The sequence below is a fragment of the Lissotriton helveticus genome, chromosome 10 (genome assembly GCF_964261635.1).
Source record: "Lissotriton helveticus chromosome 10, aLisHel1.1, whole genome shotgun sequence".
In the NCBI taxonomy this organism is placed as follows: Eukaryota; Metazoa; Chordata; class Amphibia; order Caudata; family Salamandridae; genus Lissotriton; species Lissotriton helveticus.
In genome coordinates this window covers 820,568,822-820,583,682 of record NC_136071.1, presented here as the reverse complement: position 1 = coordinate 820,583,682, position 14,861 = coordinate 820,568,822, and the positions used below count along the sequence as shown (strand labels likewise).

Genomic DNA, 14,861 nt, shown 5'->3' with positions numbered 1-14,861 from the left:
CACCATCGCGTTATTCAGCACCCGCCTTGAGAGTGACTCACGCATTTGGTGTTCTGGAGCTTGGATATATATATACATATATATATATATATATATATATATACATACATACATACATACATATATATATATATATATATATATATATATCCCCAGTCACTCTGCTTGGACTGTTGAAAACGAATAAGTCAGACCCATTTCTGGTGCATAATCAGTGTTTTATTCCGTAAAGTAGAATAACACCCAGCAAGCCCGCATGACGCGTTTCGCCTCTAGCCAGAGGCTTGATCACATGATACATTGCTTGAAAGTGATGAGGGTACTTATTGAGCTCAAAAAAGAGGGGTGGCGCTGGATGAACATGGCCCACTCTCATTAACCCTATAGTGATCAGTAATTATACTAATCTCTCTTTGTTTTGAATAAATGGCACAGTGCCATATATATATATATATATTAAAAAAAGTCAAAATTACATTTTAATAGAAAGGCTGGGGCTATTCTAAATTCAATTGAGGACACTCATGGGCCATACTATTTTCTGTTTGATGCACCTGCATTGCTACCATGAATCAATCTGTATATACAAATTTAATTTTTAGCCTCAAATTTCTTCATATTTACCGTCCGTAGATTTAAAAAATGTCAATTGTACATTTAGCTTCTTTATATACACTTTATTAATCTGTTTATAATATTAAATTTTCTAAGTATTCGTGGACTCACTGAGGAGGCTTTGCGGACCCCCAGGGGTCCCCAGACCACAGTTTGGGAACCAATGCTGTACAAAACTTTTTAATTTGAGGAATGTCTACATTTATGTCTTTCTTTTAACAGGTTAAAAGACCATAACTAACATTCGAATTGGTATGTAGCTAGTGACAAGGATTGTAATATTGACAACGGTAGGGGTCAACTTTTGTGCCTGATGAATGCCCCAGACCTCTGTTTAGATGGAGACCAGAAAAACGTTGACTGCTTAAAATTAGACCACTATTAGAAGATCCCACTCAAGCAAAGATTAGTACCCGTGGCAACAAAGGGATGTCCATTGTTAGTTCGAATATCGCCGGGCTGAACTCTAAAGGGGATACACTGGGCTGGATGAATTTTATCAACTCACATGATAGCATTTGTTTCCAAGAAATATGGTGTTCGGACCTAGTAAGCTATGATAGTTTTGTCTCATATAACTTATTAGCGCAGGGTTCTAAATCTGGAAGAGCCAAAGGTGGTCTTTTGATATTGGTCTCCATTAACCAACCTCTGACTGTGGAGAGGTATTTGAGTGTTGGGACCCATGTACAGATCCTTTGGCTGCATGAGAAGCATGGCCGCAATGTACTTTTATAATAATATGTTTGATAATACGAGACATCAAGTTGTGAAGGATTTAGCTGTCACCATAGAGAACTTGACCGCAAAGGCAAATTTTATTTTTGATTTCATTTGGGTGGGTGATTTTAATATCCCGATTTGTGCAATGTCTACTCAAAAGGTTTGTGGGGTTAAAAGTAACACAGGAATGGACGACTTGCATTTTCGCCATAATATTTATGGCGAGTCACTCAATAAACTCATGGCGGACCATGACCTGGAAATTCTACAATATTTAAATGATGAACATGGCCATATTGTCCCCACGTACACGGGTAGGAACACTAATTCTATTATTGACCATGTTATTGTATCATCCAATATCGTCTCTTATTGTATGGCCCCTAGGATTGAAGTAACCTCTTTGAGTGACCATAATTGTATCATCCTTGAAACTACTATCTGGGTAGGCAGGCCAGTCCTCCCTGTGAGAACAGTGGAGAATATTGAACCACATAGGCCGAGTGGTGTGAGACTGAGATGCAAAGGTGAAAAATCTGAGGAATTTCTAAGTATTATCGTTAAAGGGAGTTTAGGGGAAATTAAAGATATCCTAAACCATGATAATGACTCAGACCGGGTTTTAGATAATTTTAGTGGCATTAATAAATTTATAGACGCAATATTTACTAGGCCTGGTAAAGCGAAAACCAACCATAGCCAGGGTTGGTTTGACCATACCTGTACGGCACTCCTGACTGAGATAAAGCAGGCATTAACGACAAGGCCAAGGGACCAGAAATTGATCATCCAGCTGAGATTAGATTATAAACTTGCTCTCAAGCGTAGGAAAAGAGAGCTGCGACAGCAGGCCTGGGAAACATTGACTCAGGCTGTGGAATTGTCCAATTGTGCCCTTTTTTGGGCTACGGTTAACTCCCCTTTCCTTAAAGATGACTCTATCCCTGAGCTTACTTCTAATGTTATCAGTGAGGCCTGGGTATCTTATTTCTCCGCTATATTTAAATCTGATTATCCCTATGGAATGAACTGTAGTTCCTGGCCGATTGTGCCCTTGGATATTACTGTAGCGGAGGTAGAACTAGGCATTAGTGCCAGTAAGGGGGGGGAGGCCCAGGGGCCGGATGGGGTCCCTATAGATGTCTACAAAGCCGCCCCGGCGCTGTGAAGTCCTATATTAACAATCATATATAATGCAGCTGTGAGTAGCGGGGCCCCTCGACGTGGGGAGAATCTATTGTAATCTCGATCCACAAGAAGGGTGATAGGTCGGATGTTAAAAACTACCGCCCTATCTCTCTGTTAGACTCCTCATTCAAAATCATGAGTAGAGTATTGCTGGAAGAATGGGCGGAGGCTAAAGGGATTCTGGCTAGTACCCAATATGGCTTCTGGAAAGGCCGCGGTACTCTCGACCAGTGCCTTAATTTAGACCTGTTAATCGGGAAATATACCCATGCCAAACAGGGTTCTCTTTATCTCTGCTTCGCAGACCTAAGTAGTGCTTTCGATCTGGTGGATCATTCCATCTTATGGACAACCCTGCTAGAGCTTGGGGCCCCCGAGGGTATAATTTTCTTCTTAGCCCGGCTCAATGAATAACTGCAAACCAGCGTGCGCTATGGCGTAAGAGAGTGTACCCCCAAATTTAGTGTCAAGAGGAGCATTAGACAAGGCTGTGTCCTTGCCCCCCTGCTTTTTACCCTGTTTATTAATTAAATAGTTGTCGTTTTAAAAACCATAAACGCTGATGCCCCCCAGGTAAAAGGGATCGAAGTGCCGGTATTGTTATATGCGGACGATGCCGTGCTACTGTCTAGGACCCCTATCGGCCTTCAACGATTGATCCATATATTTTCTGTTTTTATCAAAGACAGGAAATTGCTTATCAATAAGAAAAAAAAAACACACCATGACCTGTGGGGTAAGCCGAAAGAGGCCACATGGCTTTTTTACAGATGGTCAGAGAGTGCTACATGTAGATAAATTCTGCTACCTAGGAATTACCTTTGCTAAAGACAGCTCATGGTCCCATGAATTTATCAACGCCCGCGCTAAGATGGCTAAAAGTGCTCACGGGGTTTTTAGATGTGCGGCAAAGATCGGTGACAGACGCACAAGGGATATGATGCAGATCTACCAATCCAGATGTGTGTCAATCGCCTTATACGGGGGCGGGGTATGGGGATATTACCCTGATAGCTGCCTGCAAACCGAGGAAAATGCTTTCCTCAAAAAGCTATTATGTTTACCTACCTCTGCCCTAACTGAGTTAATACATAGAGAACTGGGGATCAATTATTTGTCAGATTTGATATCCCTAAAGCCCCTGATGATTTGGCGATCCATCTGGCAAAAGGAGGAGACAGCCTTTAATAGATCTGTAATAGAGGACTGTCTCATATTGGACAACTATCATAAGATTCCCTGGTTAAAATACATTGTTTATAGTTTCCAGGACATCTTTGATATAAATATATAGGCTGACCCGCATGCTGCAATACCCAAAAGCGAGCTGAAGTCAATATTTTTATTGTATATAGCCAAGAGGCGGGCAATTAGCAATGGCTTATTGTTTTCTACCTTGTTCTATAACAAATACACTGTTAATGAAGGTTATCAATTATATCTAACCCAGGTGACTCGTCCTTCACATAGATTTGTACTCACCAGGCTTAGGTTCGGGCTGGTACATCATCTGGTGGCTTTCCCTCACCTTATAAAACATCCGGCCGGACCCTGCCCATGTGATGGCCTATCTAGGCAGAGCACATTGCACTTTCTCTTGATATGCAATCTTTACATGAACTCACGTATTGTTTATCTAAAACCTATGTTTATTAAATACGGAGTTCGTTCTGTAAATGATGCAATGAAATTGATTTTTAACATGCAATTTTCCGATGTTTGCTGTTTTACTGCTACTTTTTTATATAAATCAATTAATGCCAGGAAAGCATGATGTTTTAATCCTCATGTTTACTTTGTACACCTCTGCAATACTGATCCTTTGTGTATATTGTATGTGCTTTTATGGTCATTTTTATATGTACCGAATAAAGCTATATGAATTGAATGAATTGAATTGACCACTATTGGTCTTCCACAAGTTTATTAAACCATCTGATAGGGAGATAGCAAACAATAAAAGAAATTCGCCTTCTTCTACTACAAAATTGTAATCGGAATCCTCAGAGTGTATCATTTCTCATTTCTATAGTTGTTCTAACACAAGATAAAGGAGGTCACTCAGGGCAAAGTGACCTTGAGCAGAAGCGGACTTGAGGATGAAGCAAGCCAAATAATTGTAGGTGAGATTTCAGCATCCTAAAATAAGAGAACCTCTCTTGAAAGAGAAAGGGAATTCTCAATTGTAGGCATCACTAAATAAAATAAAATTGAATGCCTTTGGTATGTGGTTTAAATAATGAAAAGCTATTAAGGACGTCTCCTTACTCCCTGTAAGTGGAAGCATAGATTTTTGTAAACCCTTGAATGCAAAAGCTGACAGCATTGAACAACGAGTTTCATAACTTCAAGATAATTTTTCAATTTTGTATGACTTAGACACATACACATTTTCGAGCTGTATTCAAGGCCAGGAAAGGCTACTAATCCTGGTACATTTTATGCTACTTTCCATTATCTAAAACCTTCCAACACAGGAAGAATACAAGATAAGACAAAAGTCAAATCTACAAACTAGCACTGGACAAAGTCTTCACTCTGTAAGCAGCCAAAGACCTAATCGAAACTCAATGGAGAGACTTTGAGGAAGCCAATGAGGCACATGGCTTCTGCAGCCTTAACGAACTACAGGTGTTGTGACATATTATAACTGAGCTCCTTTGCATTTGAAAGGTCTCATACTTCGAAGCACTCACTCATTCATTTCCTTTGCAATAAAAAAGGAGGCAACTGAACTAGCTCACAAGACTCTTGTAACTACCAAAACACTTCTAAAGCAAACGTTACGATTCCTTTTCCTCGAAATAGTGGAGATCATGCTTGGTGCCATTCATGTAATTAAGAGAATAGTAAAAGACAGTCAGTCTGAGATGTTGATGTCTAAACTACCATATTATTAGTGAGACGATGCAGCTATTGATTTTTTTTTGTTTCAATACAAATGGCTAACCCTCCATGCTCTTAGGGAGAAGTTTTTTTGCTTTCCAAAGGTCATGGCTATTCTGGTCAAGGTGGTCTCTCTTGCTTCCAATTAGATTTTCTCAGCATTTGGGGTACCCTAAAGAGCCGGGTTGGAAAATGGGCCAGCCTTCAACAGGAGAGATATTATAAAGTTTGTTCACATATCTAGATTCCTCATCACTGCAAGGGCACACTATTATGACCTTAGACATAATTTATCATTGAACATTGTATCGACCTACTAACAAAGGCCTTGGAGGTAGCTAAACCAACTAAAGATGGCCTTTGAAAAGAGACTAAATGACCCATGAATTAAAACTGGGAAGTTGCCTGCTGAGTGCAGTTTGAAAGGTGGCTCTAAACTCAACCTGCTCAAGCCACACCATCACCATTCTGACAACTTCAACACAGACCAGACCCGTCTATTAACCCCTTTTACAAGTTATGAACACTTGTCTTCTTGCCCTATCATCAAACCCTCCAAAGACCTACTACTATGATGGACTAGCTTATAGGAGTTATTTGTTTTGCAGAGGAGATGCATTGTCTATATTAGGCATAGATACCAACACTTCTGGTGCAGATGTCCAGTGGATGACCCATCAGGGCTCCTGAACATGGGGGAAGCCACATTGAATCTGGTTACTAGAAATATGGATTAGTTGAAATTATCTTCTGTACTCACCACAGGGCTCTTTTACATGGTCATGTCATCACAGCTGAAATGATTCATATTAGCAAAGAATACAAATCTTGTATTGAACATACTTATCAACCTTATTCAGGGCAGGACACCCCACTCTATCTTTCAGATTGTCAGAAAGGTTACATAGCTTTTGGTCTTTAATTCATAATATTTACTTTACCCTATCTACTCTGAATGTTTTTGTGCAAGTCCTTGACACAGAAAGCACTTTTCACAAACTCCACCACAGTTCATACACTGAATAATACACTTGGTATCCTTTGAAGTAGTACACACTGTTGCTGTGACTGTCCACTTACTAATATTTAATTGTAACCTTAAGTAACACATTGTTTCAAGGCAAACCATCAAACTCCAACAAGGCTATTTTACTAACAATAATCTGCGATATAAATATATATATACCTGACAGTTTTTCGGAAGACAGATTCCACAGTTGCAAGGAAGTGCTGTCCAGTGTCCTTTTGCAGATATCAGTGGCACTGTTGGAATTGGTATAGAAGTGCTTAAAACTAAAATTCACAGGATCAAGCAAAGGGTCGGACTGGCTGCACTTGCATATGGTAATCAGAAATACCGAACACAAAAGCAAAGGAGCTGAAAGATTAACCATTGTACGTAATGTTATTTTTAAATGTAAGAAATATAACAGTCTTGCTGTGCAATCCAAAGCCAATGACGTGATCAGTCATCAGCGCGCTTATGCTAGAAGTGCTAAGAGGAGCCAATATAACTGGAAAGGGATGAAGAAGATATATGTCGAAGCCCATACAAGCACTGAACTTTGGCGTTAAGGCCCATCTTAGTATGGTAAAATAAGACTGTTGATTATTATGAATATAATGGTACAGGGGACGGAAACTGCAATCAACGAGTCAGAAACAGTGAGACAAAAATAATGCAAAAATAACCTGCTAGCCTGAAACAGTGGTTGAAGTGCATTAAAAAGTTTGGGTCCTGTGATGCAGCGCACAATGGGGGTGGGGTGATTGAGCTTGGGGCGTGGCTATAAAAACTAAATATTCTATAACGTTTTCGATCATTCACCTTCAGGTAACTACATATAATATCTCACACACCTTAAATGGAAATTAAATCCAAGTTATGGTAGTCAGTGGGATGTGCACTTTCGAACTTTAAGAAACCTCTATTTCTGTGTCTGTAATCAAAGAGCAATAGAATTGAATTCTAGTTGGTGCAATGGAATATAGTGACTTGGGTATGTTTACTGCTCGGAGGTCCCCGAGCTTGTGACAGAAAGCACTGTGAATATGTAAGTCATTATTTAAACCTTCATTACACGATATAAACAGCTATAAAAAAGCACAACAAGTTTAAGATAAAATGTACTTTCAAACTATAGATTTTAGTAATATTCCGACTGTACATGATGCCGTTTTCATTTCTTTCAGGCAAGAAGTCTAGTGTAGCGGTCTACCTCTTCCCCGGATCACAACATAGGACACTAAATGCCTAAACGCCGTTTTCAATCGTTTTGCAGTTGAATAAATCTCAACTTTGAAAAGGGAGAGAAGGTTGGGAGATGGGGGAAACCCCTAAGGGTTGTCAATTTCAAAATGCATTAACCGTTGTAATTCATCACAAAACGGATGTATTGCTCCGTGCCCCTACGATCCATACTTTGACTATTCTTAGTTTTCGTTCATCGGGCACACCTAAGTACCAACAACGTGTGAATTAACAACACAAACTAAGGACCCTTCGAATAGTATGTAGTCTTCTTCCGGATCTCTGCCACGAACCACACACACCCAAACAAATATTCGTAAAAATGCATCCGGAGCGGGTAGTTTCTAACTCCGGGTTACGATATTCCGCTCTGAACTGCAAGAAAGGGAACTACAACTAAAACAAAAGAAGGGCTAACCCAAATTAAAAAATATTTTATGCTGATTACAGTTAAAGCGATGTTTTACTTCGTATACCTTTGGAACGCTATACTGCCATATTCTAAAATGTGAATCTGCGAGGGAAATGCACTATCGCTGTATGTTTGCGATCTACTTTGTTCTGTGTTTCTTAATATTATTCTCTTTAGTATCAGAAAGACAGTCTAACTAGATATTTTAAAGGTTACAACTATAGTTATGTACCTTTCTGAAAACGGATAACAATACGTATGTTTTATTTGAATGACTAAAGATCAACACATTTATTCATCGAAAGGCAGTGATAATCAGACCTTCTAAGATGGCGAATGCAATAATAACAAGGTTTGTTAGGCCACCAGACTGGTGTGTTCTTCTTCTATTTCCATGTCCACTGTTCTGTGCAGGCTGAAGATGGCTTGGATATGGCAGCGGTGTGGTTGCAGAGTTCCTGTGCTCGAGAGGACTTTCACGTCTATTGGCTCCTTGGAATCTGTCAGGGGCAAGGTTTTCCACCGTAGGCACGTGTCCATATGGATCTCAGCGTGCTGTCCTGTTCTCGGACGTCGCCCTTTAGAGGTGAGGAAAGAATGAGGAATAAGTGACGGAAGGTCATTCAGTACTGGGGAAGGTTCTTATGGGGCCACATAGTGCTAAGACTGCTAGTCTCTCCAGTGTCATGGGCTATCTCTTTCTGAGTCTGAGAAGGCAAGTGGTTTTAATAACCGCGTCCAAATTATGATTTGAACTGTATTACAGTCTGTTCCCTGAATATAGGGGTCAATGGCGATTGGATAAGCTATGGCTTAAGAGTTTATTAAAAAAGATACATAGGTCTACATGTAATTTTCTAAATCGTGCTTTTTTCAATAAAGTAAATGCACTCATTGAAGACCATATAGTGAAACGGGTCTTAATAACCAGTTTATTTAACGTGGAATGTATTTTTGTGGACGTTAATTTGTTTTAGTCTGATAATTAGAGATGTTTTGGCTGAAGCTAGCAATTAAGTGAAGACTAACTTTGATATGCAAAACTATAACAGTGCAAGCAACCCAGTTAGGCCCTTTTAGATTGAGGTAAATATGAAAACGCAGTTGTAATCGTGATCTAATGTAGATTTTTATAAAGTACATTATATAATGCTGCCTCGGAGTGCTTGGAAATAAATCACGTGTGTAAATCAATGTGTAGGAGGTGTTACATAAGACAGTCCTTCATAGCTCAATGTGATATATTAGAAGGATTACAATTATGGAACTGCAAGTAACGAAAGGATCTCTTTGTTAAAAGCAGTAACCCATTTACCAATCCACATTTATCCAAACCTATAACAACTAAGAGCTCATTGTCTATTTAAATAAATGTAAAAAATTACTAGCTGCAGTGTCTTTTTTTTTTTTTGCTTGCGACAAAAATAAATGTGAAGACTGGATTTGATATGCAAAACTGTAACTGTGCAAGCAACCCGGTTAGGCCATTTTGGATTGAGTTAACATGAAAACGCAGTTCTAATCGTGATCTTATGAATGTTTTTATAAAGTATAATATATAATGCTATCTCAGAGTCCTGAAGGGGACAGTACAAGGAGCCGCCCAAATGCAGCTTACCAGATATCCAGGGTGGATATGAAAACCTCCTCACTTATGGTCATTGTTGGACCTGGCCCTTTTGACAGGTTCACCCCGAAACTTTTTGTTTTTTCCTAGCCTGTTTCTGTAACCTGGTGTTGGTGATTTTAGGCCTCTGCGCACTTTTTCACTGTGGTACAGTGTAAAGTGCATGAGTTCTCTGTGTATGTGTGGCGAGTGACCTGCCCTCCCATAGGAATGCATGGGGAATATGTGTGACCATGGTAGTTCCTGATGTGTGGGGAGTGCAGGGTCACGTTTGTTATGTGCGAACTCGTGAGATTGAATGCTGCGCAATGATGTATGCGGCATGATTGTGTCTAGTGTGGAAGTGCCACTTCTAGAAGTTGGCATGTTTGTGTAATTTCTGTCTGGCGTGTGATTGGCTGGAGCTGGCTGGTGAGCCTGGCTCCAGGAGTCAGGATGAGTCTGCCCCAGTGGTGAATGGAGAGATTAGCATGCTGATGTGAGGGAGGGGTACACCTGGGACCTGAATAGGGCTGGCCCTTCCCTCCACAATGCTGGCTCCACCCCCTGTGGTGCTTCTGATGTCCCTAGCCTGGCCAGTGAAAGGGAGTTCCCCATAATCAGTTGTAGCTGGTTCTCACATTGCCTGCACCTTGCAGACAAAGGACTTTGCTGCATAAAAAGGGTGCTGTGACATCCTGAAGATGTTCTTGTTTTTCCTAACTTGAAACAACCAGGGGCGTGCTGCTGCTGGGGCACAGGGGAAGGCTTGCCTCCCTGGGCCCTGCCCTGCCCCTGGATACATGGAGGACTTTGTGGATCCCTTTTTGCTTTCCTTAATGCCCCAGGTGCTGCTGGGACCATTTGTGCCAGTGTTGCTTTTTTTTGGCCAAGTTTATTAGAGCCTAAAGTGGCTTGGGGGCGCTGTATTTTAAGATAACCCTGGAGGAATGTGGGGGCTTGGCAGCGCTGAGCTGACTGCTGAGAAGAGGGAATCCCCAGCGAGGGAAATTCGCGTCGTATACCTCAGGTGCCCACCCTGCATTATGGAAAATGTGTGCCTGCGTGGTGCACGGGTGCCCACCCCGCGACTTTGCCCGTGTGCCTGTTTAATTTAGCACGGGTGCTACCCCGCTGCTATGTTTATTGTCCGCTAGGAGGGAGCCTACCCCTCTTCCCGCCGCGAACCGCGGCCCGCCTGGTTGTGGGCGGGGCCAGCGGGACGGAAGCAGGAAGAAGAATGCGGGCGGAAGAAGAAGCTGGCTGGGGGAGAATGGTGCCTGCCTGTGCGGGGCTCCCATGGCGAGGGAGAGCCCTGCAGGCGCCAGCCGTGATGTTCAAGAGTGCCTCGAGGGGTGGGCGCTCTTCCGCTGCACTGCCGGGATCCCCGGTGAACTGGAGAGGATCCTGGCACCTGTCCCGAGTCTGAAGGAGGCCGGTGAGTGTTGTCGGGCCAGGGGGAACCTCCCGGGGCCATGGTAGTCCGAGGGGGCGTCAGGGCACATTGGCAGCATTGATCTTTAAAGGCCCCGTGGGGGCCGGGGCAGATTCCTTGAGCTGCCCCGGAAGGCAGCGGGCCGCTCCAACGTTAGTTTGGGGCAATTTACTCAGAGCCCACAAGAGGCTCAGGGGGGCATTTGTTGAGCTGAGTCTCCCGAGCAGGACTCCTATGTGTGGAGCATTTTTATTAATTGTGCTATGCAGAGAGCCTGTCGGGCTCCACCGAGTGCAGGGCATTTGTGTAATTAGAACCTGCGGGCTCCAACGCTGATTTGGGGGCCTTTGTTTTATTCAGAGCCCTGTGTGTCGCCCGCACTCTGCAGTGCTTGAGGTGCACAATGGTGATTTTTAGGGCCTAGATGGCTCCAACCAAAATGCACTGTATTTGTTTAGGGCCTAGAAGGCTCCCACGTGTGGCAGTCTTTGTCCTAGGGCCAGTGAGGGCCCCTGTCGCAGTTTTGTGCTCCCAAGCCCCTATTTGTCTTACCAGAGCCCAGAAGGCTCCCACGCGCGCAGTCTGTGTCCTAGGGCCAGTGAGGGCCCTGTCGCAGTTTTGCTGATTCCCAGCTGCCCAGCAATTAGTGGGCAGTTGCACCGTTTAGGCGCCAAGGGAGAGAGAGTCGCTGAGAGGGACAGAAGTGGCACAGAGGTGCCAGGCCTTCTACAGCTGCGCAGCACTTAGTGCCAGCTGCAGCGTGTAGGCCCCTTGTGATTGTCCCCAGCTGCCCAGCAAGTAGTGGGCAGCTGCCACGTTTAGGTTTGCGCCGGTGGCGCACCCCTGACTGGCGCTGCAATGGCAGCGCGCACTGACATTATGGACACAAGGCCTTTGAGCCCCTTCTTGGATGGCCAGTTGGCCAAGGGGGCTAGTATGTGGATAGGGCGCAAGGCCCTAATGTGATTTTTGCGCAATGTGATTTTCCACTATGTATGTGATGATAATTGCCTAAATTTGATTTATGTGCTAGAGTGATGTGGTGCTAGGCAATGTAATGCATTTAGTATGTTTTGCGCACCCTGTGTTTTATACCTCTAAACTGTGTTTTATGATTATGGAGGTGTATGCTAGTGAGATGATATTTCACTCTGTGCTTGATGCCCCTAAATGTGATTTATTCTTAGGAGGCAGAGTCTAATGTGTTTAGACTAGTGAGAGATTGCCTACTGTATTTATACTGTTTAGGCCTAGATGTGATTTCTACGTAATGTGCTTTGCCTTTATGCTTGTGTTATACTTCTAAATGTGCTCATGCTTAGAAGTTTGCTTTGCCTAGTATAGTTTATACTAGAGAGGTTATGTGTCCATGCGTGATCTAGGCCTATGGTTATTAGTATTGCGTAGTGTGTACCTACATTTACCAGTGGTTACTGGTGGTGTTCTACAATTGTCAGTTTGTGCTGCAACTGTTCTAAGTACTAGTTCTAACAAGTGCTTGTTCCTGACAGTGGCCCACGTGGCACTGTCCTATGTAAATAATCCCGTGTGAATATTGCCCGTGCCAGTTGGCACAATGTATATTGTGTGATACTATCTGAGGTGTTTTTGATAATACAAAAGTTATTTTTATATAACCTTGTGTGGAGTTCCTTTTGTAGTGTGCCTAGGATGTTGTTGCTGTTGTGTGCGTGCGCAAATGCTTTACACATCGTCTCCGGGATAAGCCTGTCTGCTCGTGCCAAGCTCCCAAGGGGGTGAGCAGGGGTTATCTTGGCGTGTGACTCTCTTGCCCTGACTAGAATGGTGGTTTCTGCCTGGCTTTGGCGCAAGCCTTAGCCAACCAGAAATTCCATTTCTAACAGTCATTAGGGACACTGCCACCTGTCCTGAACTTTATATATGAAAATCTTTGTTTTCAGGTGAGCTAATATAATTTCTTAAGTGGTAGCAAATGAAGACCTCAAGAGCCTGGATTCATTAGTTTATATCGCGTAACTCCAGGACTGGCAACAGTTCCATAATATCCTGAAGGATAGTGTAATGTAATGTAAGGTGCACTTGTATAGCGGGCAGGTCACCCAAAGGGTATCCAGGCGCTTAATGATTGCCATAATGATAGAAGCCACACTCACCTTTTCCAAAGAGGCAACTTTTCATGTGTATGGACCAATCTTTTACTGCACCATGTAAGGGACACGTTTGCTGGGTGGGTGAAATTACCAATGACAGCCCGGTGGCAATAGATATCCGATTCGACGATCATCCAGCCATCGAGTGTCGGATCGGATATCTACTGCCACCGGGCTGTCATTGGTAATTTTGCCCAGTTTAGGACCTAACGATCTCAGGCTAGCGCCCTCAAACACTCTAAACTCAAGAAACTCTATGGAATATCCCCCTGGTGGTCACTGAAGAACTGCAATTTGCCGCAATCCAGCACCACCTGAATTTCCTTCTGGGATATCCATAACCACCGTACCAAGGCAGTGTAAAAATTCAGGCTATTATTATACCAGTCCTGATGATGATCCTAGTATTTTTTTTAAAAAGGATTGAAACGTCGTCGACTTCTTCAAACAAAAGTATGCACATTAGACCAATGTGTTAAAGAAGTGCACTTACTGTTTGTTCCATAAGCTTGTCTTAGGTATTAGTATTGGTGAAAAGTTAATCTTGTCTTGCCTGAAATGTTTGTGTCTAAATGTAACTGTTTTATGTCTGTGTAGGACGCAGGATTGTGTCCCACTTCACTTACTTTGCTTTCATTTGCCTTAAATTCTTTGACTCATTAAAATAATTGTGCGGCTAGACATCTTAAATATAGCGCTGATTCTAGACTATATTTATTACACCTGTATATTGTTTTTTTTATGTACCATTGTTTCTGACAAAAAACTGATACCCAAGGTCCTTACCTACCACATGGGTTCCCTTGTTTGTTTATAATATGTGGGGAGTTCTTCAGCATATAGTTCAAAATTGTCTTTACAGTAGATCATGTCGCGGATCCAGTGTTTGAGCCGTGGGGTTAGTTTACTCTCCCATGTGAGCGCCATGCATCTTTTTGCCAAAAAGAGTGCAAGTCTGACAAACCTACCGAGCACTCCCTTCAGTCCAGGAACATAGCTAAGAAGACACACTATGGGTGTGCGCTCCAAGGGGGCCCGGACATTTGCTGAATGCAATCCAGTATGGCGGCCCAATAATAAGCCACTGGCGTGCAATACCACGCAAGATGCCAGAAGTCTGCATCTAAATGCCCGCATCTTTTACAGTTACTCGCGTCCCTAAGGCCATAGGTGTATAATTTAAGAGGAGTGTGGTATAACCGGTAGATATATTTGAAATGTATAAGTCTCAGGTTTCCGTTAGAGGTGAGTTTGCCCGAAAGGGCACAAATCTGCTCCTACTCTATAGGTGTCAATGGCGGGGTCAAACCTCTTGTTCCAACCGCATAAACTACTGTCAGTGTCTCTCACCATTTCCTCTCGTACCTCCCTGTATAATTTAGTGATCATCTGACGCCTGGTGGGAGATATCAGTAATAGCTGTAGTGCTTTTATGGCAGCGGGTTCAGCAGGGAAGTCCGTATAGTGTTTCTTGAGTGCAAGCTGCAATCGATGGACCGTGAACTGAAAAGAAAGAGGTTGGTTGACAATGTGTTGTGTGTCTTCAGCTGTTATGAAGTGCCCATCAGGGTATCTGTCTCGCATATGGTCCATTCCCTCGTCCCTGAGTAGCC

At 42.8% G+C, this 14,861-nt stretch overlaps 2 protein-coding genes across 3 annotated transcripts in view; one reads left to right on the top strand and one right to left on the bottom strand.

Annotated features, from left to right (window-relative positions):
• LOC144784551 (protein nucleotidyltransferase YdiU-like) overlaps positions 1–7,969 on the bottom strand; it is a 319,919-nt gene extending 311,950 nt beyond the window's left edge. The window contains exon 1 of one of the 2 annotated variants that reach the window (XM_078663432.1): positions 6,599–7,969. In XM_078663432.1, the coding sequence (XP_078519558.1) occupies positions 6,599–6,806 (208 nt within the window). In that variant the 5' untranslated portion in view covers positions 6,807–7,969. The remainder of the gene's footprint in view (positions 1–6,598) is intronic. The other variant, XM_078663433.1, reaches the window with a different exon arrangement.
• Positions 7,970–8,473: 504 nt separating this feature from the next.
• PDSS1 (decaprenyl diphosphate synthase subunit 1) overlaps positions 8,474–14,861 on the top strand; it is a 299,714-nt gene continuing 293,326 nt past the window's right edge. Inside the window, exon 1 of the mRNA XM_078663430.1 lies at positions 8,474–8,661. Coding sequence (XP_078519556.1) covers positions 8,497–8,661 — 165 coding nt within the window. The 5' untranslated portion in view covers positions 8,474–8,496. The remainder of the gene's footprint in view (positions 8,662–14,861) is intronic.